The 22,918-nt window shown below is 40.4% G+C and overlaps 1 protein-coding gene across 3 annotated transcripts in view; it reads left to right on the forward strand.

Moving 5' to 3' along the window:
- bcl9 (BCL9 transcription coactivator) overlaps positions 1-22,918 on the forward strand; it is a 97,995-nt gene that overhangs the window by 67,382 nt on the left and 7,695 nt on the right. For 2 of the 3 annotated variants that reach the window (XM_061879152.1, XM_061879154.1), the window contains 6 exons: positions 5,027-5,340; positions 10,165-10,272; positions 10,343-10,547; positions 15,016-15,112; positions 15,199-17,374; positions 18,596-18,865. In XM_061879152.1, coding sequence (XP_061735136.1) covers positions 5,027-5,340; positions 10,165-10,272; positions 10,343-10,547; positions 15,016-15,112; positions 15,199-17,374; positions 18,596-18,865 — 3,170 coding nt within the window. The remainder of the gene's footprint in view (positions 1-5,026; positions 5,341-10,164; positions 10,273-10,342; positions 10,548-15,015; positions 15,113-15,198; positions 17,375-18,595; positions 18,866-22,918) is intronic. The other variant, XM_061879155.1, reaches the window with a different exon arrangement.

Consider the following 22,918-nt stretch of genomic DNA (forward strand, 5'->3'; position numbering starts at 1 on the left):
GTGTGTTTTTTCCATTACTTTACTACGGCTACATGGAGTATTTAGTGGCGTGCACGTTTTATTATATGACAGGATCTTGCATTGAGATTGAAGGTAAAACGACAGTAAAATTCAGGATAAGTTCACATCAAGTAACATAGTGGATGAGAAACAGACAGTTGTTTGCCATTCTGTGGTATTTTCCCAGCATGCGGGCGTACCTAAGTTAGTGGTAATGAAATTGAGTTAATGTCCCTATAGCCTCAACCAAATGTCCTCCCTGTATGATCCGTAGATGTCCTGAGTTCAGGGAGTGCATTGTCTTTGGAGCGTTTCCCTGCTAAAGTCATGCTTCAGTCTCTGGAAACAGCTGCCCGGACTGCCAAAAAACGCTCCCTAGACTTCCCTCATTTTTCTACTATCCCTGTGTTTGTACATATAGTGAGATAGGCTGCGGTTGTGCTTTCTGGACTTGTTGGCATTCGCTTCACACTGCTTGTACAAGTGTGTACGAGGGCGAGTGGGAGGGAAGGATTAGGGTGTGGAAAGAAAGTTCCCTGAAAGTTGGATTCACGCTGCTCAACGGGACTGAGCTGCTTTTACAGCCAGCTAGTAAGTCTAAATGTTTGTAACATTTCACTGTGTGAGATTAGTCACAGTGTCAGTTATGTTCTCTTTCAACCTTTGTCTTTTGTTGGGTTCCTAAGTAGAACATTAGACTTACTTGTCAGTAGGATGATGCTCCAAATAACATTTAACTTTGTCAACATTGACTGGATGTATGATGACTGGTTTACCAACCTTTGTGCCTCTGGCTTTCTCGCATCTCCCTTGTTTGAGGAATATCATTTGTCACAGGACACCATTCATGGTAGTCTTTTCAAAATACTGTAGTATCTCAACTTAAGCGCATTGCTTTTCACGAAGTGTGAAGTGAAGTGAATTATATTTATATAGCACTTTTCTCAAGTGACTCAAAGCACTTTACATTGTGAAACCCAATATCTAAGTTACATTTAAACCAGAATGGGTGGCACTGGGAGCAGGTGGGTAAAGTGTCTTGCCCAAGGACACAACCGCAGAGACTAGGATGGTGGAAGCGGGGATCGAACCTGCAACCCTCAAGTTGCTGGCACGGCCGCTCTACCAACCGAGCTATACTGCCCCACAACGACATAGGACTCAACTCAAAACACTCATATCCGATTGCCCCTGCCCATTGAATTAGATAGAAATCAATTTAATCCGTGCTTGGCCGTCTCAAAACACCATTTTAAGTGGCAATGTATTGAAAAAAAAAAAAAAAGGAACTTTTAGCTAAATACTTTCACAAATATTACAATTGAATGTACTACAAACAACCACAGCAGTTTTATGAAATGTAATAATATTGTTTACTTTAGGGGAGGGGTGTCCAAAGTGCGCCCTGGGGGCCATTTGCGGGCCGAAGGTAATTTTTTTAATGGCCCCACGGCACACTTAAAAAATACGTTTGAACATTTTTTAAAACGTATAAATTGATATAAAGGAGCAAACGGGTGAAATGTAGCAAGAAAATGTTGCAATGTTTACTCTAATAACACAAAGCTGCCATGCAGGCTGTTTCTTTCTTTAAAAAATAATAATGAATCAAAATCAATGTCATTATGAATTATTGACCTATGCAAGGCTCCAATTACGTCACGGTAAATTTTCCACTTTGAGATATTTTTTGGGGAAAATGTTGCATATTTTGTGTTTGCCATATAAAAAAACTGAGCTGTTTTTTTAAAGAAGGGCCTAAAATGAACAAAAAAAACCATAAACAACAATAAAACTTATAATTGACAGATAGATCTGAAGTTGATCTCGAGATTTTTGTGTTAAAAGTAAACAGTAAAAAAAAAAAATTATATTTTATTTTCTAACACTTTAACGAGTAGGACCCTTTTGGATCCCCAATAATTTTAGTGTGATTTGTTTTTTAATGTCATTGCTCACAAAATAATAATTAATTAAAATCAATGGTGTTATGAGTTATTGACCTTTTTAATGCTCCAATTATTACATAATCTCAAATAGTCCACTTAAAAAAATTAATGGGTGAAAATATTGCAAAATTTGTGATTTTTCCATAAAAAAACAGTTGGGTTTTTTTGACAAAAAGAGCATACATATTTTTTATACATATATTGTATTATTTTTTTTAAATAAAAAATATCAAAATGGACCCCGCTTGCTTTGATTTTTCAGTGTGCGGCCCTCAGTGGATAAAGTTTGGACACCCCTGCTTTAGGGAGTGGGCTTTTGTAGGTGTCTCCCTTGTAAAGCCATCATGCAACAATAGGATCAAGGAAATCGTTGTTTATGTTGCACACAGACGTATTTTAGTGACGGACCGTAGAGGTTATAGTTGACAACAAGTGATAGGTATGTCTGTGTACCGCAGGTAATGCTCCGCGGTACAGTTTGTTGAATGAGGAGTAGACAGAAGAAATTTGCAAAGACCGCAACGGATGATTCTCAATATTTTTATGGATAAATGTTTGCATAACAATAAGCTCAGAGACCGCTTGTGTCTCAAATTACTCGTAAATTGAGGTACTATTGTAATCTGTTCCCAGGTCAACTTAGTCATTGCCGTCGTAAGACCTTGCACCTCTTCACACATCTTATTTAACATTCATCATTGTCACTAAATCCAACTTTAAACCACTGATAGTAGTTTGGGAAAAACATTTTTTTTAAATAAACAACAGTCCGGGAGTTTTGTTTTACTTTAAAGGTGTATTTTATCTGACCCAATTGGTTGAATTCTGAATTCTTATCACCTCAGTGGTCCAACTAGAACATCAGACTGGTCCCTGAGCGCAGTTCCAAACTTGGGTACAACTAACAATTTTATGGAGAATTTGTAAAAAACAGCACACTAAAAATATTTAACTCATGTTTTTTTGCAGTATACCTAAAAAATGTGTTAAAAAAAGTATTTAACACCTTAAAAAAAGGACAGAGCTCGTGTATCCGATAAAGTATCTGTAACTCCTAAAAATGTCATAGGCTTGCGCGTTCCCAAACTTTTATAGACCGAAACACATATTCTAAGTCATAAAAATTTTGCCAAACAACAACCGTGTATGAATGCCAATACTTGTTTCATTGAACTGTCACTATACGTCGCTGGCTTTGATCGAAACAAATATATTGTACATTATTTGTTGTAAATTTATAATCATTTTTCGACCAGTGATGTAACTCTATGAACATTTCCTATTACGGCTATTATGGTCCAAATTATTACGGTTATCATTATTATCACTGTATTGTTCAAAGTGCTCAAAAGTACTTTTACACACACTGGAATCTTATAACCACTTTTTTTTTTAAACATTTATAAATGTGTTTTGTATTTAGGGATAGGTACTGTTCGCATTTGAACCGATACGGTATTCAACATTACCAATTTTTGAGTACTTGAGTGTGTGTTAGTAAATATTGTTTTGGATAATAAAAGCTGATTTTTTTTTTGTTGCAACATTTAAAACTGAGCTGATTATAACTGTTGTTACATTTTTAATGATCATATTTCTGAGTCTTGTCTGCAGGTATGACAGTGAGTTGCAATTGCAGCTGTCTAAGATTTTAAATGGCAGCTATGTTGCGCCCTACAAAGTGTTACTACTCTTAAGTATTGTACTAATTACGCTCCAGCTGTATGATTGTATTGTGTATCATAGTTGTAGTTTTCATTAACAAATTTAAAGGTGTTGAAATTAAAAAGTCAAAGATTGCTAATGCTAATCAGTAGCATGTTAATAGCAAAGCCAATGCATCTGTGGAAAAGTGGAGCCTTACTTAACTTACATTGGCGCGTTTTTTTGAGGCAATTTTTTTGTTGGCATTAAAAATTGCAACATTACTTAAAGGTGGTTTGACTGACTCCGCTCTCATTTTGCTGGAGTGATCACCATGTGTCGAAGTGCAAAGTGCAAAGCCAACAGGGGCTGACATCACGCGCAACCCAGGTACCGAAACATAGCACCATTGGATTTATGTGAATCGGGAGGACCTGCGGGATTTCAAACAGTGCCAAAAATGTACCGGATGCGGTTCCCATCCCTACTTGTATTCATGTTAGCATTTAAGTTAGCTAGTAGTTAGCGCGCTAGTTGTTTCTCTTGGAAATAGTAGTGTCACCGTGAGTTTTTCACAATTGCTATAATCAATCACGGGTTTACGATAATTAAACTTTGAAACAGTAATACTACTATGTCTTCACGGTGGCAGAGGGGTTAGTGTGTCTGCCTCACAATACGAAGGTCCTGCAGTCTTGGGTTCAATCCCAGGCTCGGGATCTTTCTGTGTGGAGTTTGCATGTTCTCCCCGTGAATGCGTGGGTTCCCTGCGGGTACTCCAGCTCCCTCCCACTTCCAAAGACATGCAGCTGGGGATAGGTTGATTGGCAACACTAAATTGGCCCTAGTGTGTGAATGTGTGTGTGAATGTTGTCTGTCTATCTGTGTTGGCCCTGCGATGAGGTGGCGACTTGTCCAGGGTGTACACCGCCTTCCGCCCAATTGTAGCTGATATAAAGGGAATAAGCGGTAGAAAATGGAAAAATTGACAGTAATACTAACTGTTTGGGAATTTTATTGCTGTTTATCATTATTCCGATAATCGTTACATCCCTATTTCAGACCAATTAAGTGAAAGTGGATTATGATCTTTCGCGGAACACTAATATGTGGCCTCACAGTGGATAAAAAAAAAAAAACAAACACTCGGAGAATTTTTGACTTGCGTACGTTCTATTTTAATGTAAGACTTTGTGACTTCATGTGTGACTGTATTTGCCTTTCTGTGAGAAAAATCTTTGAAGATATGGCAGACATTAAAAAGTATATAAGAACAAAAGGGAAAGTTTATATCTGGTCATTTTGGTGTTTAGTTTTGTAAATTGTTCCACTGTGCAGACAATATCTCTGGTGAAAAACAGCGATTTGTAATAGAAATATGCCTGAGCAACTGAATAAAATATTAAAATACTTCCCCCCCTTCCTTCTTTCAGCCCTAAACCGAAGGCGGAGGTCATGGTACGCTCACCTCCCGTCATGTCCCCCTCCACCGCCTCCCAAATGGACTCTAAAATGCCCAATCTGGGTAAGCCGGGGAGCGCCGGCAGCCAATCGCAGCCTTCGCCCTGTGACCCCAAGACCCTGGGTGCCAAAGGAGCACAGAGCGTGGCGGGGGGCATCGGGCTGAAGAACGGCCAGAGCCTGACGTCTGGCCCGAGCTCCAAAGTCAAAGTGAAACGGGAGAGAAGCACATCCGTGGAGTCGTTCGACCAGGCGGAGAGCGGGACGCCCACCAGTGAGGAAAAAGGTAAAGTAGTAGAGTAAAAGAGGCGCGTGATTCATGACGAGCAGGTTTCAGGGTCCTGTGCTACTCAGACCTTGTAAAGATTTGCTGTCACCGGCTATGATTTTATAGGTAAATGACGCCGTTTATCTTCGTAATGAAGCTTTTCACTGCTCAACACTGAAAGAACAGAAGAAAATGCTTGAATACTGTCATTTATGTTAATCTAGTCTAGGTGTAGAATGTTTCTTATTGGATGGTACAGTAATGGAATGGTTAATTCATCTTTTTTTAAATGTTAGTCTACTGTTTGGAATTGATTGTTTATTCATCTTGAAGCAGCGTGGCTTCAAGATGCTGTTTATTCGCTCTCAGCTCGATAGCAATCAGTGCTGTTTTGTCAGGCTCTAAAACAGTGATTCTCAAAACTCTATCCGGTGGTATGGAAATAAATCAATTGAATATTGAGACACAGTGTTACTTTTCAAACTCTGTGTAATGTTACGGTCAGAAATATTAAACATAATTATTCAGTTAAAACCTCTGCCTTGTTTTTAATGAATATTTAGGCCTACTGCGTTACTGTATTGTATTGTATTGTTGGTCATGGTGGTACTTGGAGAGACAAGTGTTTTTTGAGGTGGTACTTGGTGGAAAAAAAAAGCTGAGAACCACTGCTCTAAAAGTTTTCTGTCCTTGATTTGTCGCTAGTCGCTTTTATATATAGAGGGTAGGGCTGGACAATTAATCAAATTTTGATTTCGATTATGGTTTCTCACAATTATGAAAACATAGTAATCGGGGCAAAAAAGATGAATGGGCCGCACAACGTGCATGCAAATTCCAGAGTTTGTGACGGTGAAACAGATGAGGAGCAAATGAGTGAAAAAAAGAGCCCGTCTACGAGAAGTTTGGGATGTTACCATGGTTACTACTTTTTAATGCCTAATCAATAATCACTAATTTCAATAGAAGTAAGGCATATGATTCCGTGGACAAAGTCACATAATTGGCCAATTAAATGGAATCCGCTGATAAACGTAAAATAACATCAGGGAAATTGACATAAATGTGAGTGAAATGTTATCATTGTGAGGAGAAGAGCCATTTATTTGGGAACACAGTGAGTCCGGTAGCTCTCGTTTATGCCCAACGCACTCAAACGCCGGCCGTCCTGAAATCAACAACGTTGAGACGATTCAATTGAAACAGCGACTAAATCACAAAGCTTAAACGAGCAGGAAAAATCCATACACCCACGCAGCAACAACACATTTTATCTGCTTGTGTTGTTGGACTGACATCATCGATGTTACATTCTTCTACAAACAGTGGTCGCAACTTGAGAGGCTCTCTTTTTTTTTTTTTTAACAGCCTGAAGTTGCCTTTTTACTCATCAAACTGAGAAAAAACGCACAACACACTTCCCGCCCTTCACAATAATAGCGCGGTGCGCCACATCCGGTCTGACTGCGGTAATAAAAAAAATAAAAAGTACCTTACTAAAGCAAAAAGTACTTAAAGCACTTATTGATACATTAACACAAATATTATGCTTTGACCTAAACTACTGGTAAAACATTGTCCAAATACTGTACGTATTATACTAATAAACGTGAGGATATGTTTGCATTAAATTAACAAAAATGTAATAACATTTTATTTGACACAAAAAGCACACAGTCTATAGTGGCAAAATAAGTGTAAAAAAAATGAATCAAAGATAAACAGGGAAAAAATTATTTTGTTTTTTATATTGCTATTGTTTTTTGAATGTATAGTTATTTCTATTATTTTACTTGTTGTGGTTTGTTCCTAATGTATATCCATTTAAAGTTGAGTTTTAGTGCTACAGTAAATACTCATGTTTTCAAATGAATAAATAATTGTGTAATTAATCGCGATTACAATGTCAATCAAAATAATCGTGGTTATTATTTTTGCCATTTTCGCCCTGTCCTAATAGAGGGCTCCGATTACTTGCCTAATCTAGGAACAAAGCCATTAAGTTGGCAACACTGAACCCGCCTGCTCTGTCTGCTAATTCTCTGGTAGAGCAGGTATGTACAGTATGTGGTGTGTTAAGAATCATCTACTTAACGAAGTTGTTACAAATGCTTCTAAATTAGATGCTGACATATGCTGTAGCATATTGCATTGTTTCTGGTTGTATTTTTTTGGTCAAAACTGTTATTAATCCAATTGCTAATTTATTGTTCATATCTGGTTACTTTCTGTTGTAACATGGTTCTAGCTACACATTTGTTCAAATGTACTCAATGCTTATTATTTTGGTTTTAGGCGATACTACAAATTTCGGAATCGATCCAATACCAAGCAGTTACAGTGGCTTTATTGGTCATACCAACGCTGATAGTGATACTTCAAATTTTCAAGATCAATAAATGATTAAATTTTTTATTCACAATGTTAATCACAGAATATTGATAGTGACTGATAGTGGTCTAATAATATCAAATACATATTTAAATGATTTTCCACTATTGGCTCTGATTTAAATCCTTTGGTTTTTACCCTTAAAGTGTCCAAGAACTTGTTTCCTGACTTTATAAACAAAAACTCAAATTGTTATGATAAAATAATGAATAGTATCGACCATATACTGTACTTATACTATTGTTACTGTCAATGTCCCACTGGGTGTGAGTTTTCCTTGCCCTTATGTGGGCCTACCGAGGATGTCGTAGTGGTTTGTGTTGTGGTTTGTGCAGCCCTTTGAGACACTAGTGATTTAGGGCTATATAAGTAAACATTGATTGATTGATTGATTGAATGTTTGTATCTATCCGCTCACCTTTGTTTACATATGGTACTTCAAGCATAGCATATCCTCCTATTGTGTGTTATGTAGCATGTTTAGCTATTCCTCGTCCTCCAGGGATACATGTACGAAACTTTTTTTTTTGCTGCTATGGAGATGGGTATTGCTGACTCAGAAGTGGGTCTGCACTGTGGAGGGACGTTAGCCGCTGTGCGTTGAGGAAGCGTTTGTTTGCCGGTTTGTTGTCCAACACAGCTAGAATGTGTTATCAACATGTATTATCATGATATATGGACAGTATTAAAAGCTCTATCGTCATGCCAAATGTTTATCATTTACAAATCCCGTTTCCATATGAGTTGGAAAATTGTGTTAGATGTAAATATAAACGGAATACAATGATTTGCAAATCTTTTTCAACCCACATTCAATTGAATGCACTACAAAGACAAGATATTTAATGTTGAAACTCATAAACTTTATTTTTTTTTTTGCAAATAATTAACTTAGAATTTCATGGCTGCAACACGTGCCAAAGTGGTTGGGAAAGGGCATGTTCACCACTGTGTTACATCACATTTTCTTTTAACAACACTCAATAAATGTTTGGCAACTGAGGAAACTAACTGTTGAAGCTTTGAAAGTGGAATTCTTTCCCATTGTTGTTTTATGTAGAGCTTCAGTCGTTCAACAGTCCGGGGTCTTCACTGTCGTATTTTACGCTTCATAATGCGCCACACATTAAATAAACAGGGGCGTCCATGATAACGTTGCTTGGATGACAACATATGTTGTTCTAAAACCTGTATGGACCTTTCAGCATTAATGGTGCCTTCACAGATGTGTAAGTTACCCATGCCTTGGGCACTAATACACCCCCATACCATCACAGATGCTGGCTTTTGAACTTTGCGCCTATAACAATCTGAATGGTTATTTTCCTCTTTGTTCTGGAGGACACTATGCCCTCTGTTTCCAAATATAATTTGAAATGTGGACTTGTCAGACCACAAAACACTTTTCTAGTTTGCATCAGTCCATCTTAGGTGAGCTCTGGCCCAGCCAAGCCGGCGGCGAATCTGGATGTGGTTGATAAATGGGTTTGGCTTTGCACAGTAGAGTTTTAACTTGCAGTTACAGATGTAGCGACCAACTGTAGTTACTGAAAGTGGTTTTATGAAGTGTTCTTGGGCCCATGTGGTGATATCCTTTACACACTGATGTCGGTTTTTGTTGCAGTACCGCCTGAGGGATCAAAAGTCCGTAACATCATCGCTTACGTGCAGTGATTTCTCCAGATTCTCTGAACTTTTTGAGGATTTTACTCTAAATTCCGTGCGATAGCTTGTTGAGAAATGTTGTTCTAAAACTGTTCGACAATTTGTTTACAAAGTGGTGACCCTCACCCCATCCTTGTTTGTGAATTACTTAACATTTCATTTAAGCTGCTTTCATACCCAATCATGGCACCCAACTGTTCCCAATTAGCCTGCACACCTGTGGGACGTTCCGTATAAGTGTTTGATGAGCATTCCTCAACTTTATCAGTATTTATTGCCACCTTTCCCAACTTCTTCGTCACATGTTGCTGGCATCAAATTCTAAAGTTAATGATTATTTGCAAAAACAAAAATGTTTATCAGTTTGAACATCAAATATGTTGTTTTTGTAGCATATTCAACTGAATATGGGTTGAAAATGATTTGCAAATCATTGTATTCCGTTTATATTTACATCTAACACAATTTCCCAACTCATGGAAACGGGTTTTGTAAATGGTATATATCGTGCACACAGACAGTACCATTATAATGTGTTTATAAGCTCAAAAGGGCTGAAGCTGACCTTATTATTGAAACATGGTTGTTTTGTTTACCCACTTAAGTACACGTATAGTCTATTATGAACGATGAGATGATGCCCCGTGCTCTTCAGGGATACACTGTAGTCGTCTAAGACCATGTATTTCTTGTTAATTAAAGACTGTGCGCAAAGGCCCCACACTGTCCCTTCTATTGTCTTTCCCACTGCTCTGTGTAAAACCACAATTGGTTTTGTCCCTGCAGACAGCAGCCGGGTAAAGAGGATGTGCGTGGCGGAGAGAAGGCAGCCTTACAGTGGAGCCGACTGGTGCTCTGGGGGAGAAAGTGACGAAGACGACAAAGGATTCTTCAGTAAGTGTCTTTTGAAATATGTGGTTTTAACACGCACCGCAGAGCACAATCAGGTCCTGAAGCCACGCAGCTGTTGTCTTCCCCGCAGACTGTAACTCCAGTGACGTGAAGCCCTCGGACTCTGTCAGCCATCCTACCTCCAACGCTGGACTCAGCCGCTCATCCACGCCCTCCCACAATTTACTGGGGGTCCAGGGCTCCACCACGGAACCTTCTAGCGGGCCGAAAGCTGGCTCAAAAGTCGTCTATGTCTTCACTACAGAAATGGCTAACAAGTAAGGACGTAGCAAGTGATTTTTAAGCATTGCAAGAATGTAGTGGGGAGTCTAAAACGACGACAGAAAGCAAGAGAGTGTTCAAGCAAACCGTTTGGACCCGAATATAAGTTTCCGGATTTGATCTTTGGTCCATTAAACTGAGGAGTATTTCACAGACAACTGTGCTCGATGAAAGTATAATTTACCATCTTGTCGTGAAATCTAAGCTAGTAAAAAATACAAAAATAAACCTTTGTGGTCAACCCAGCTTTAATTTTTGAATATTGATTAATTTCATCTCGTCTGATGCCCACTCAAGTCTGGGATTTTACTACCATGATCGTCTTTTTTTTAACTTTTTGGTCCAGATGGTACAGTACCAAAACACACAGCTTTAACAATGTAACAATATGAACATTTCATATGACGGTGATTGTAGGCAAAATTACCACTGTTATCATTATTATCATGGTATAAATCAGGGGTGTCAAACCTACGGCCCGCGGGATGGATTAGGTCCGTGAACAGGTTTTATCCGGGCCACGGAATGAGTTTGCTAAATATAAAAATGAGCCAAAATTTTTGAATGAAAGAAACTGCTGTTCTAAATGTGTCAACTAGATGTCGCAATAGCAATTTCTTTGTATATTTGTAAATGATGCCACATGTGTAAAAAAAAAATAAACCACTGGATGTTAGTGCATCAGTCGAGGAAAATGATTAAACTACATAAATAACATCCTGTAACTTGATTTTGATATTATTTTTTTAATCTTGATAGATTGAAAATTAACACCAGTAAATTGACTGATAAACATGATCACATAATTTATTCAGAAAGTATCAATAACGACAAATAAAGGTAGAATACTATTAACCCCAACAACATTATGATTTCTACATTTTCAGAATGTGCTTGTTTTATTTTTAAACAAAGAAAACAATCTGAAGTTCTCTTAATTTTTATGTTATCGTGTCGTGATTTTACCAGTCCGGCCCATTTGAATGAATGTGCTTAAAAGTACTTACACACTTAAAACCATCCATCCATCCATTTTCTACCGCTTATTCCCTTTTGGGGTCGCGGGGGGCGCTGGCGCCTATCTCAGCTACAATCGGGCGGAAGGCGGGGTACACCCTGGACAAGTCGCCACCTCATCGCAGGGCCAACACAGATAGACAGACAACATTCACACTCACATTCACACACTAGGGCCAATTTAGTGTTGCCAATCAACCTATCCCCAGGTGCATGTCTTTGGAAGTGGGAGGAAGCCGGAGTACCCGGAGGGAACCCACGCATTCACGGGGAGAACATGCAAACTCCACACAGAAAGATCCCGAGCCTGGATTTGAACCCAGGACTGCAGGACCTTCGTATTGTGAGGCAGACGCACTAACCCCTCTGCCACCGTGAAGCCCCACTTAAAACCAAGTTGTATTAAAACAAATCTATACAATAAATACATAGCTACACAGCATACTTTCATGGCAGAATAAATTAGTTATTTAACAATATTGTTCTGGCACCTATTATTTTTATTTGAGTATTTATTATGTTTATTTTTTTTACCGTTTTAATTGTAGTTTGTGTTTTTTAATGATAAAGAAAATAACGTGTTGGTTACGTCATGTCTGGTTTATGTGACATGACACAAATTCACTTGCTGTTGTCACATTACTTTGAGAAATGACTGACCTCTCTCTGTGAGAGCACAACATGCACAGCAGGATAGGTCTTCTTATGGCCCCATTCGTCATGGTTCACCTGACACATGTAACATGACAAACTCATCCACTTTAGCCGCCAGATATCAGTAGAGTGTTGAATATCTTAAAATGTGTTTTGTGGAAATTCCAACTTTGACCACAGTGTCAGTTGCTATATAGAGTGGCACTTTCAATTATTTTTAGCAGACTGCATTGCAAAATTATTAAAACCCCTTCTTTCTCTTACGCGAGATCCAACCAGGAATTGGGTGCTATGAATCCCTTCCCCATTGTAGGTTTAATGTGGACAATTGAATATCTGAATCTACAGTAATATCCATCCATCCCATCCATTTGGGAATGTTGATTTTTAAAGGAGAAGTATGTTAATATTTTGTATTTTCATGTTAGCATTTAAGCTTGCGTCTCCAGTAAATGAGCGGTTTGTGTCTTTATCAAAGTGTTATCAGTCAGGGTTTTACAATAGTTTTAATTTAAAACAATACTACTAACCAAGGGGAGTTTTACCAGCGTTCCTCGTTATACCATTTATTGTTACATCCCTAACTTTAGCAAGCAGAGGAGTTCTGATCATAATGTTAAACATACTGGTAATGCTAATGAATGAAGCAGTCATGAAACAAATGTCCAGCTGCTACTGTATGCCACAATTAATTAGCTTTCATGTACCGTATTTTTCGTATTATAAGTCGCTCCGGAGTATACGTCGCACCGGCCGAAAATGCATAATAAAGAAGGAAAAAAACATATATACGTCGCACTGGAGTATAAGTCGCCTTTTTGGGGGAAATATTTTTGATAAAATCCAACACCAAGAATAGACATTTGAAAGGCAATTTAAAATAAATAAAGAATAGTGAACAACAGGCTGAATAAGTGTACGTTATATGACGCATAAATAAACAACTGAGAAGGTGCCTGGTATGTTAATGTAACATATTATGGTAAGAGTCATTCAAATAACTATAACATATAGAACATGCTATACGTTTACCAAACAATCTGTCACTCCTATTTGATAAATCCCATGAAATATTCTTCCTCGATGTCGCTTCTAAACAACTCTGCCAACTCCAAAGGTATGCGCCGCTTCCTCTTGTTGTTTTCTGCTGCATATTTCACTACGTCCAGCTTGTAATTTGCAGTACATGATTTCCTTTTCGGTCCAATTTTTGTTCAGCCCTTCTCAGTTTTTATAAGTTACCGCCAACGATGAAATGATCCATTTTAATAGCTACGGCAGTAGCATATAGCAGTTAGCATTCCATGACCCACAATGCACTTCTGCCTTGACCCTCCCCCGCCGAATTCTTATCGGTTGACGTTTGTGTGACGATTGCCGACGTGTGCGTGACGATTTCTGACATTTTCTTCGTCTCTTCCGCGAATGAGATAAATAATATTATTTGATATTTTACGGTAGTGTGTTAATTTCACACATAAGTCGCTCCGGAGTATATGTCGCACCCCCGGCCAAACTAGGAAAAAAACAGCGACTTATAGTCCGAAAAATACGGTAAATGTGCACAAAATGACAAGTTTCAATTATGTAGACAAGTTGGTATGTAAAATATTTTTTGTTGAGCCCTGATTGTGTATAAATGCAATCATAAATAACAGTATAAGGGTGTTGAAAAAAATCGGTTGACATCCGAATTGCGATCCCTATTTATTTTAATTTTAAATCAATGTTCAAAAATTGATTTGAAAATAAATGTATTGCATTTAGGGTACTCCGGCTTCCTCCCACTTCCAAAGACATGCACCAGGGGATAGGTTGATTGGCAACACTAAATTGGCCCTAATGTGTGAATGTGAGTGTGAATGTTGTCTGTCTATCTGTGTTGGCCCTGCGATGAGGTGGCGACTTGTCCAGGGTGTACCCCGCCTTCCGCCCGATTGTAGCTGAGATAGGCGCCAGCGCCCCCCGCGACCCCAAAAGGGAATAAGCGGTGGAAAATGGATGGATGGATGGATGTATTGCATTTCTCTCGCTTACTCGCTGCATGTTTACGTCATGCGTCAGGTGCCAAAAGGAACTTTTATTACATGTTTTGAAAATGTTTCGTTAAAATTTTTATACAAAATAATATGGTGTGAATTGAGTCATTTCTGAATTGAATTGTCGCCAACCAAAATGGAACAGTGAGTTAATACTGTATTAACTCACTAATACAGTATGTACACACACGTACTTAGAAGGAAATAAAAAAAAACATCTGGAAATTAATGTTTTGTTAAATTAATATTCATTGTATTAATATTTTACATTTTATATGTTTATCTGTTTGTATTTAATCTTAACTTTACAAATGTCATTTATATAAAGTTTGAACAATTTTGGTCCTGGTATTGATCCCTGGAGTACACCACAAGATAATATTTAACGTCATAAACCTATGTTCGCCTATCTTCACGTATTGCTTCCTGTTAGTTAAGTAGCTTTTCATCCACTTCAAACCAACCCTCTGATGCCATACTGTTTTAATTTGTTCATTAATATATTATGATTAATTGTGTCAAATGTTTGTGTTGGATTCATAAACACTGCAGCTCATCTCTTCCCTCATTTCCATTAATACAATCAATGTTGAAATGTTAGCTCTGTATACGTCAGTGTTCCACTTTTTATCTGTGAAATTTTCCGATCTGTTTTCAAACATTTTTTTTAAATAATTTTTGAAAATTGTGAAATATATAAATATTATTATAACAATTATTTCTGTTTGCTGATTGCCTCCCTTTCCATCTTCAGGGCAGCTGATGCGGTTCTAACTGGCCATACAGAAAACATCATCGCCTTCCACATGAAAAACATTTCTAACAGCAAAGACAAAGCTCACCTTCTTCTGGTAAATGAGTGCCATTAATTCCATGAATGTTTCGTAAACATTTTTTGTTCAAACCATATTTCTGTTTGTTGGTGTTTCAATTAAAGAACAACGCAGCAAACGCTCTTCGAAATGACTCCAAGTCTTCCCAGCAACAACCGTCCCATGGCCAAGATCAGAGCCACCAGCCCGGGTCTAAGCCGTCCTTAGCGGGCATGGCGGAGTCAACCCCGCCCCAATCCGGCAGCCAGGGAAGCCAACCTGGTGTTCTGTCACAAGACGGTTCGTCAACTGCAGGCATCGAATCCAAAAATCTTCCTGGTAGCAGCCCCAGCAACAACACAGCCCCAATGGACCAGACGCCCATCAGCCAACCTGAGGCAGGCCTCAACGCTCCCTCGGGGGGTGAAGGAGGACAGGGTGGAGGCCCTCCTGGCCCAGGCCTGACACCCCAGCAGCAGCAGCAACAGTTAGCCCAGGAACTTTTAAACATGGAAGCCAACACAGAAGGTCTGTCCCAGGAACAGTTGGAGCATCGGCAGCGCTCGCTACAGACGTTGCGGGATATCCAGCGCATGCTTTTCCCCGACGACCGAGACGCCCCTCCCCCTGGGCCTGCACAGCCCCACGGTGGGCCCCACGACGGAGGGCCTGAAGGTGCACCCCGAAGATCTGAGCCAGGCCCTTTACAGGCCATGATGGCGCAGTCTCAAAGCCTTGGACCACCGGGTGGGCCAGGAGGACCTCGCCCGCAAGGTCCGCCCTTCGGTCCGCCCCACGGTCCCAGAGACATGCCCCCTTTTCCGCCAGATGAAATGGGTCCCCACATGGGGGTTCCGGGAGGCTGCGGAGATGGCGATCAAATGACCCCGGAGCAGGTGGCGTGGTTGAAGTTGCAGCAGGAGTTTTATGAGGAGAAAAGGAAGAAACAAGAAATGCAACACCGGCCACTTCCTCCAGACATGATGATGCACCCCCACGGTCCACGTGGCATGATGAGAGGACCCCCGCCTCCCTATCAGATGGGCCAAGGAGAGATGTGGGGCGGGCCGAGTGGACCGCAAGACCCTTACCCAGAACGCATGGGCATGGGCCCTGGCCCCGGTCCAAGAGGCATACCTTCACACATGCAGAGGATGCCCGGCTTCTCAGGCATGATTAATCCTGAGATGGAGGGACCTCCACGGCCGGGGATGGGATGGCCCGAGGACATGCCGCCTCGCATGGGGGATGCACGAGGATTCCCCGGAGGTCCCGGGGCTATGTTTTCTGGTCCAGGAGGTAGAGGGGAGCGCTTCCCAAATCCTCAGTCAGTCCAAGAAGCAATGTTCCACCAAGGTATGGGGGCAGAGAAAGGCCTTCCCCCTGGCATGATGATGGACATGCAAAGGATGATGGGCCACCAAAGAGGTGGAATGGAGCCTGGTAATGGCATGGGTATGTTTCCCAGAATGCCCGGTGACGGTCCCATGAGCCCGTCGTCAAGGCTTCAGGGAATGGGGGGTCGAGAAATGGGTCCCGAGTTTGGCATAGGACACGGCCCTGGGCCGGGATCTCACATGCATCCTTCCAAACTACGAGAGCCTCCCATGAACATGAGTCCAGATGAGATGATGAGAATGAGAGGAGGACCTCCGATGGACAACATGGCTGCACAAGGCAGGTCGATGCAAGGCCCTCCTTTCTCTGAGCAGTCACAACCTGGAGACTTTCCTCTTGGGCCTGGGCGACCTTTCCCAGGGGGTCCTGGAGGAATGAGGGGCCCGCATGGAGAACAAGCGTTTGGCCCAGAGCACAGATCTACACCAACGGGAGGCAATGGTCGCATGAACCACTTGCCGCCTAATGCTGGGCCTCCACAAGGCCAAAGAGGGCGCAAACCAGCCGATCTGAATGTCCAAGGAGGAGGCGGGCACTCGCCCAGCGTCAACCCGCTGAAGTCACCCCCTCTGAGGCAGGTGCAGTCTCCCATGATGGGCTCGCCCTCCGGAAACCTCAAATCACCTCAGACGCCGTCTCAGCTGGCCGGAATGCTCACAGGCTCCACAGGCCCCGCTGCTCCTCCGGCGCCTCCGTCATCGGCGTCGATGAAGTCGCCTCACTCCATGATGGGATCGGCCGGCGCCTCTCCTGTTCACATGAGATCTCCTTCTCTTCCCAACCCCTCACCGGGGTGGGCCTCCTCGCCAAAACCGCCCATGCAGAGCCCTGGGGTGCCGCAGCAGGGCGGCAAGCCCCCGCTTAGTATCACCTCACCAAACATGATGGGGAACATGGAGCAAGGTATTGTACACTTTGTCATCACAACAGTGTTTCCAATATTTACTAATTGGACCATTAAGAAACGCAGTAGGAACTTTATATATAAACATCTGTAAAATGTAATTCATAGTTCAAGGAAGAAGATGTTTCAGCATTTGTTGTTTGTATTAGGGGTGTCAAAAAAAAAAAAGATTTTCGATTGACTCGCGATTTTTATTTTAATGATTCTTAATTAATTAAAAAAAAAAAAAAATGATTCAACAATTATTATTTTTTTTAATCTGTCCCGTACTGCTACTTAGGGAAAGCATATTGTTGATGTAGCCCATACATGTTTTACAGATTTATTAAGTGTGGGACATTTCCCTTGTTGCCTTATTTGTATCTGACTTTAAAGAATGTCTGGGTAGAATTTTTGTAAACAAAACCAGTTTTCTTGGAAATAGTAAAGAAATTGATCAGAGCTGTATTTTTTCAAGGACGAATGTTGTTTATTATAGAACTGCCATCCAATGTTATTAAAAAGCATTCATTTTGAATCGAGAACCAATTCTGAATCAAATCGTTGCCCACAAAATCGAATCGAATTGTGTGGTGACGAAAGATTCACACCCTTAATTTGTGCATTTTAAATAATAATAATAATAATCTAATTTTTAGATTAAAAAATACATTTAATTTAGAAGCGTCTTTTAAGAAACAAAGGACACTTTTTTTAAAAATCATTATTATATTTAATAGGATATTCTTTATATTTGAAGTTTGTCTGCACATGTGAATATAGTGGCATTTTAAATAATGAAGTGATAGATATCAATTTCTGGGTCCAGACCTTCCAGTGGAGAATCAGTGTTTCAAGTATTATTATTATTTTTTTTTCTGTAGTAGAAAAACACACAAAAAATAAAATTACAAAGTTAAAGTGTTGTAATAATTGGTTGTCAATTTTCTAAAATGATTATATAATGTACATTTTATTAAGTATATCCGAAAGGCCTTTAAAAAGACTGGCAAAAAGTTGTTTGCCCCCCCAAACGAAAACAGAAGCCCCTCTGAATCACATGGTTCTAATGTAGCAATATGACACCATGAACTATGGTCCTATGTCTATATTAGTGCGTCCAGTAGTCCACTGACTCCACCTTGTGGCCATACAGATTACTACATCTCACACTGACACATCACAGCGCAGATTGTTTCAAATGGGACTTGTAAATGTTATATTTTTGTTACATCCTCCAGGTGGTAATGGCCCCGCCTCCGCCCCGCCTTCCTCTGGCGCTCCGTCAGGGTCCATGTCCCTGCCGGGCAACGTGCCGTCGGGCAGCCCTTACACCATCCCTCCCGAGCCGACACTTTCCCAGAACCCGCTCTCCATCATGATGTCTCGCATGTCTAAGTTCGCCATGCCCAGCTCTACGCCACTTTACCACGACGCCATCAAGACCGTCGCCAGCTCCGACGACGACTCGCCCCCGGCTCGCTCCCCGAATCTGCCTTCAGTCAACAACGGTAACTTGAAGCTGCACACGGGTTTGCATAAAGTGTTTCTGTAATACAGTGCAGGCGCCCTCCGTGGGTTGTGATCAGTTTCCATGTAATAAATATATTTGGATATTTAGACTTAATAACTGAATATTTAGTTGTTAAAGGCCTACTGAAATGAGATTTTCTTATTTAAACAGGGATAGCAGGTCCATTCTATGTGTCATACTTGATCATTTCGCGATATTGCCATATTTTTGCTGAAAGGATTTAGTAGAGAACATTAACGATAAAGTTCGCAACTTTTGGTCGCTAATAAAAAAGCCTTGCCTTTACCGGAAGTAGCAAACGATGTGTGTGTGACGTCACGGGTTGTGGAGCTCCTCACATTGTTTACAATCATGGCCACCAGCAGCCAGCGCGATTCGTACCGAGAAAGCGACGATTTCCCCATTAATTTGCGCGAGGATGAAAGATTCGTGGATGAGGATAGTGAGAGTGAAGGACCAGAACAAAAAATAAAAAATAAGGCGAGGGCAGTGGGAGCGATTCAGATGTTATTAGACACATTTACTAGGATAATTCTGGAAATCCCTTATCTGCTTATTGTGTTACTAGTGTTTTAGTGAGATTATATGGTACCTGAAAGTCGGAGGGGTGTGGCCATTGGTGTGGTGACCGCCAGTGTTTCCGGTGGGAGGAGGTAATAGCCCGCAGTTGCAGGAGGACGCGAGCTCCGCTCATGTCTACGGTAAGAGCCCACTTATTGGCACAATTTTCTCACCGAAACCTGCCGGTTGACATGTGGTAGAGAACCATGTTCGCTTGACCGCTCTGTTCCATAGTAAGGCTTCACCTTCGGGAATGTAAACAAGGAAACACCGGCTGTGTTTGTGTTGCTAAAGACAGCTGCAATACACCGCTTCCCACCTACATCTTTCTTCTTTCACTTCTCTATTATCAATTGAACAAATTGTAGAAGATTCAGCAACACAGATGTCCAGATTACTGTGTAATTATGCGATTAAAGCAGACTACTTATAGCTTGGATCGGGCTGGAAGAACATGTCCGCTACAACCGGTGACGTCACGCACACGCGTCAACATTCTGTGCCGTTTTCAACAGGATACTTCGCGGGAAATTTAAATTTGCAATTTAGTAAACTAAACTGGCCGTATTGGCATGTGTTGCAATGTTAATATTTCATCATTGATATATAAACTATCAGACTGCGTGGTCGGTAGTAGTGGGTTTCAGTAGCCCTTTAAGTTCTGTTTATTTACCCATGTTTTCACAGGTCTATGCTTGTCAGTCCCCTTATGGTGTGTGCCAAATTTTGGACGATTCAGCTAAACACACAACAAACTTTAGGATTTAATAACAGTGCCACCGTGTGGTGTATATGTCTGGCAAATAATGGTACAGGATCACAGTGGGGGTGCATGTTTTAGCTAATATTCATCTTTTTGTGAGCTGTTGTCCAGGAGTACAGTGTGTTCCAAATTATTGTGCAAATTAGGGCTGGGGGATATGGCCTTTTTTAATATCTCCATATTTTTAGGCCATATCGCGATACACCATATATACAGTATCTCGATATTTTGCCTTAGCCTTGAATGAACGCTTGATGCATATAATCACAGCAGTATGATGATTCTATGTGTCTATATTAAAACATTCTTGTTCATACTGCATTAATATATGCTCATTTTAAACTTTCGTGCAGAGAGGGAAATCACAACTAAGTCAATTGACCAAAAGTGTATTTATTAAACAGTTATTAAGCAGTGGCACAAACATTCATGTCATTTCAAAAAAGAAAGTGCAAGATTGTCAGAGACATTTTAAAACAAGCTATGAGTGCACTTTTGTGCATGATGTCACTAAGATGACATATCAAAACAACACTAAAATAAAGTGCACTTTTTGTACAGAACGCCACTACAATAGTTTAAAAACAAAGTGCACTTTTGCGCATGATGTCACACAAGATATTTCAATAAGTGTCACATAAGAATGAGCTGCATATCAAATAGTACCGCATTTTTCGGATCATAAGTCGCTCCGTAGTATAAGTCGCACGTGCCGAAAATGCATAATAAAGAAGGAAAAAAAAAAACATATATAAGTCGCATTTTTGGTGGAAATTTATTTGATAAAACCCAACACCAAGAATAGACATTTAAAAGGCAATTTAAAATAAAGAATAGTGAACAGGTTGAATAAGTGTACGTTATATGAAGCATAAATAACCAACTGAGAAGGTGCCTGGTGTGTTAACATAACATATTATGGTAAATAACTATGACATATAGAACATGCTATACGTTTACCAAACAATCTGTCACTCCTATTTGCTATACGTCTAGTCTCTTACGTGAATGAGCTAAATAATATTATTTGATATTTTACGGTAATGTGTTAATAATTTCACACATAAGTCGCTCCTGAGTATAAGTCGCACCCTGAAAAAGACTGCGACTTGTAGTCCGAAAAATACGGTATATGTCCTACGGTGTTGATGTGGAAATAGTTGCTTCTGCATTTTGAGGGTGCGGCACCCGACGGACATGTTGACATGCACAGTTTGAAGCACTCTTTATTCTCTAGCACATGGGTGTCAAACTCTGGCCCGCGGGCCAAATCTGGCCCGCCGTGTAATTTAATTTGGCCCTTGAGGCAATATCAAATTAGCATTAGAGCTGGTGTTATACAGCATCGGTGCCGCTGTAACACCGCATACACCGCTAATAGTCATACTTGCCAACCCTCCTAATTTTCCCGGTAGACTCCCGAAGTTCAGTGCCCCTCCCGAAAATCTCCCGGGGCAACCATTCTCCCGAATTTCTACCAATTTCCACCTGGACAACTCTAATGGGGGCGTGCATTTAAGGCACTGCCTTCAGCGTTCTCTACAACCTGTCGTCACGTCCGCTTTTCCTCCATACTAACAGCGTGTCACATAATATTTGTGGCTTTTACACACACACACACACACACACGCACAAGTGAATGCAAGGCATACTTGGTCAACAGCCATACAGGTCACACTGAGGGTGGCTTTATAAACAACTTTAGCACTTTTACAAATATGCGCCACACTGTGAACCCACGCCAAACAAGAATGACAAACACATTTCGGGTGAACATCCGCACCGTAACACAACAGAACAAATACCCAGAAGCCCTTGCAGCACTAACTCTTCCGGGAAACTTCCAGCAAACTGACCAATAATTAATGTTTTATTCGTGCATTTTTCTTGCTACTTCAAGGCTTGAATGTTTGGTTCATTCATTTTTGTTATTTAATTTTCAAATTTATTATTAGCCTGTGGAAAAAATGTGATATTTACCTCAGAAGATTGCAAATAGAAAAAAAGGCATAACATTTTTATTTAAATTTTATCGAATATGCCATTGATATTTTTTTTAATTATTATTATTTGAAACTGGATTTTGCATGTCACTAAAGTTATATAAGCCTTGCTTGTTCAATATTTAATGCAAAACTTGTTTGGGTCCCTATTAAAAGGTTAATTTGTTCAACCTTGGCCCGCGGCTTTGTTCAGTTTAAAATTTTGGCCCACTCTGTATTTGAGTTTGACACCCCTGCTCTAGCGGAATGACTTTTCAAATGATGCTACAAATTAACAGTGGTGCTACTTTTTGTAGCGACGTTTCTGCCGTATTAATGTTGAACATGTTCCCACTTGAAGCCAAACCACCGCCAGACGATGCACCCCGTGCTGTTTTTCTTGGGAATTAATTATTTTTCCATTGGTTACCAGATTTGCACTTTCTCTCTCTTTCGTATTACCACTCGCACCACACCGTTAGCATCACAGCTAATATTACCCATGTCGCTACCTCTCTGCTCGGGGAGGGCATTTTCTATATTGCACAGACACAAACCCGCGATATATCGAGTATATCGATATTTAGCCCAGCCTTAGTGCTAAGTACATTTTACTCAAATTTTCATGAATAATTGATACAAATGTCAGTCAGTATAATTTTCAAGTCATCAGCCATTAGAGTTGAATTCCAATTTCATTGAACAAATCTTGAAATAACAGTAA

This window comes from Nerophis ophidion, linkage group LG19 (genome assembly GCF_033978795.1).
Source record: "Nerophis ophidion isolate RoL-2023_Sa linkage group LG19, RoL_Noph_v1.0, whole genome shotgun sequence".
NCBI lineage: Eukaryota > Metazoa > Chordata > Actinopteri > Syngnathiformes > Syngnathidae > Nerophis > Nerophis ophidion.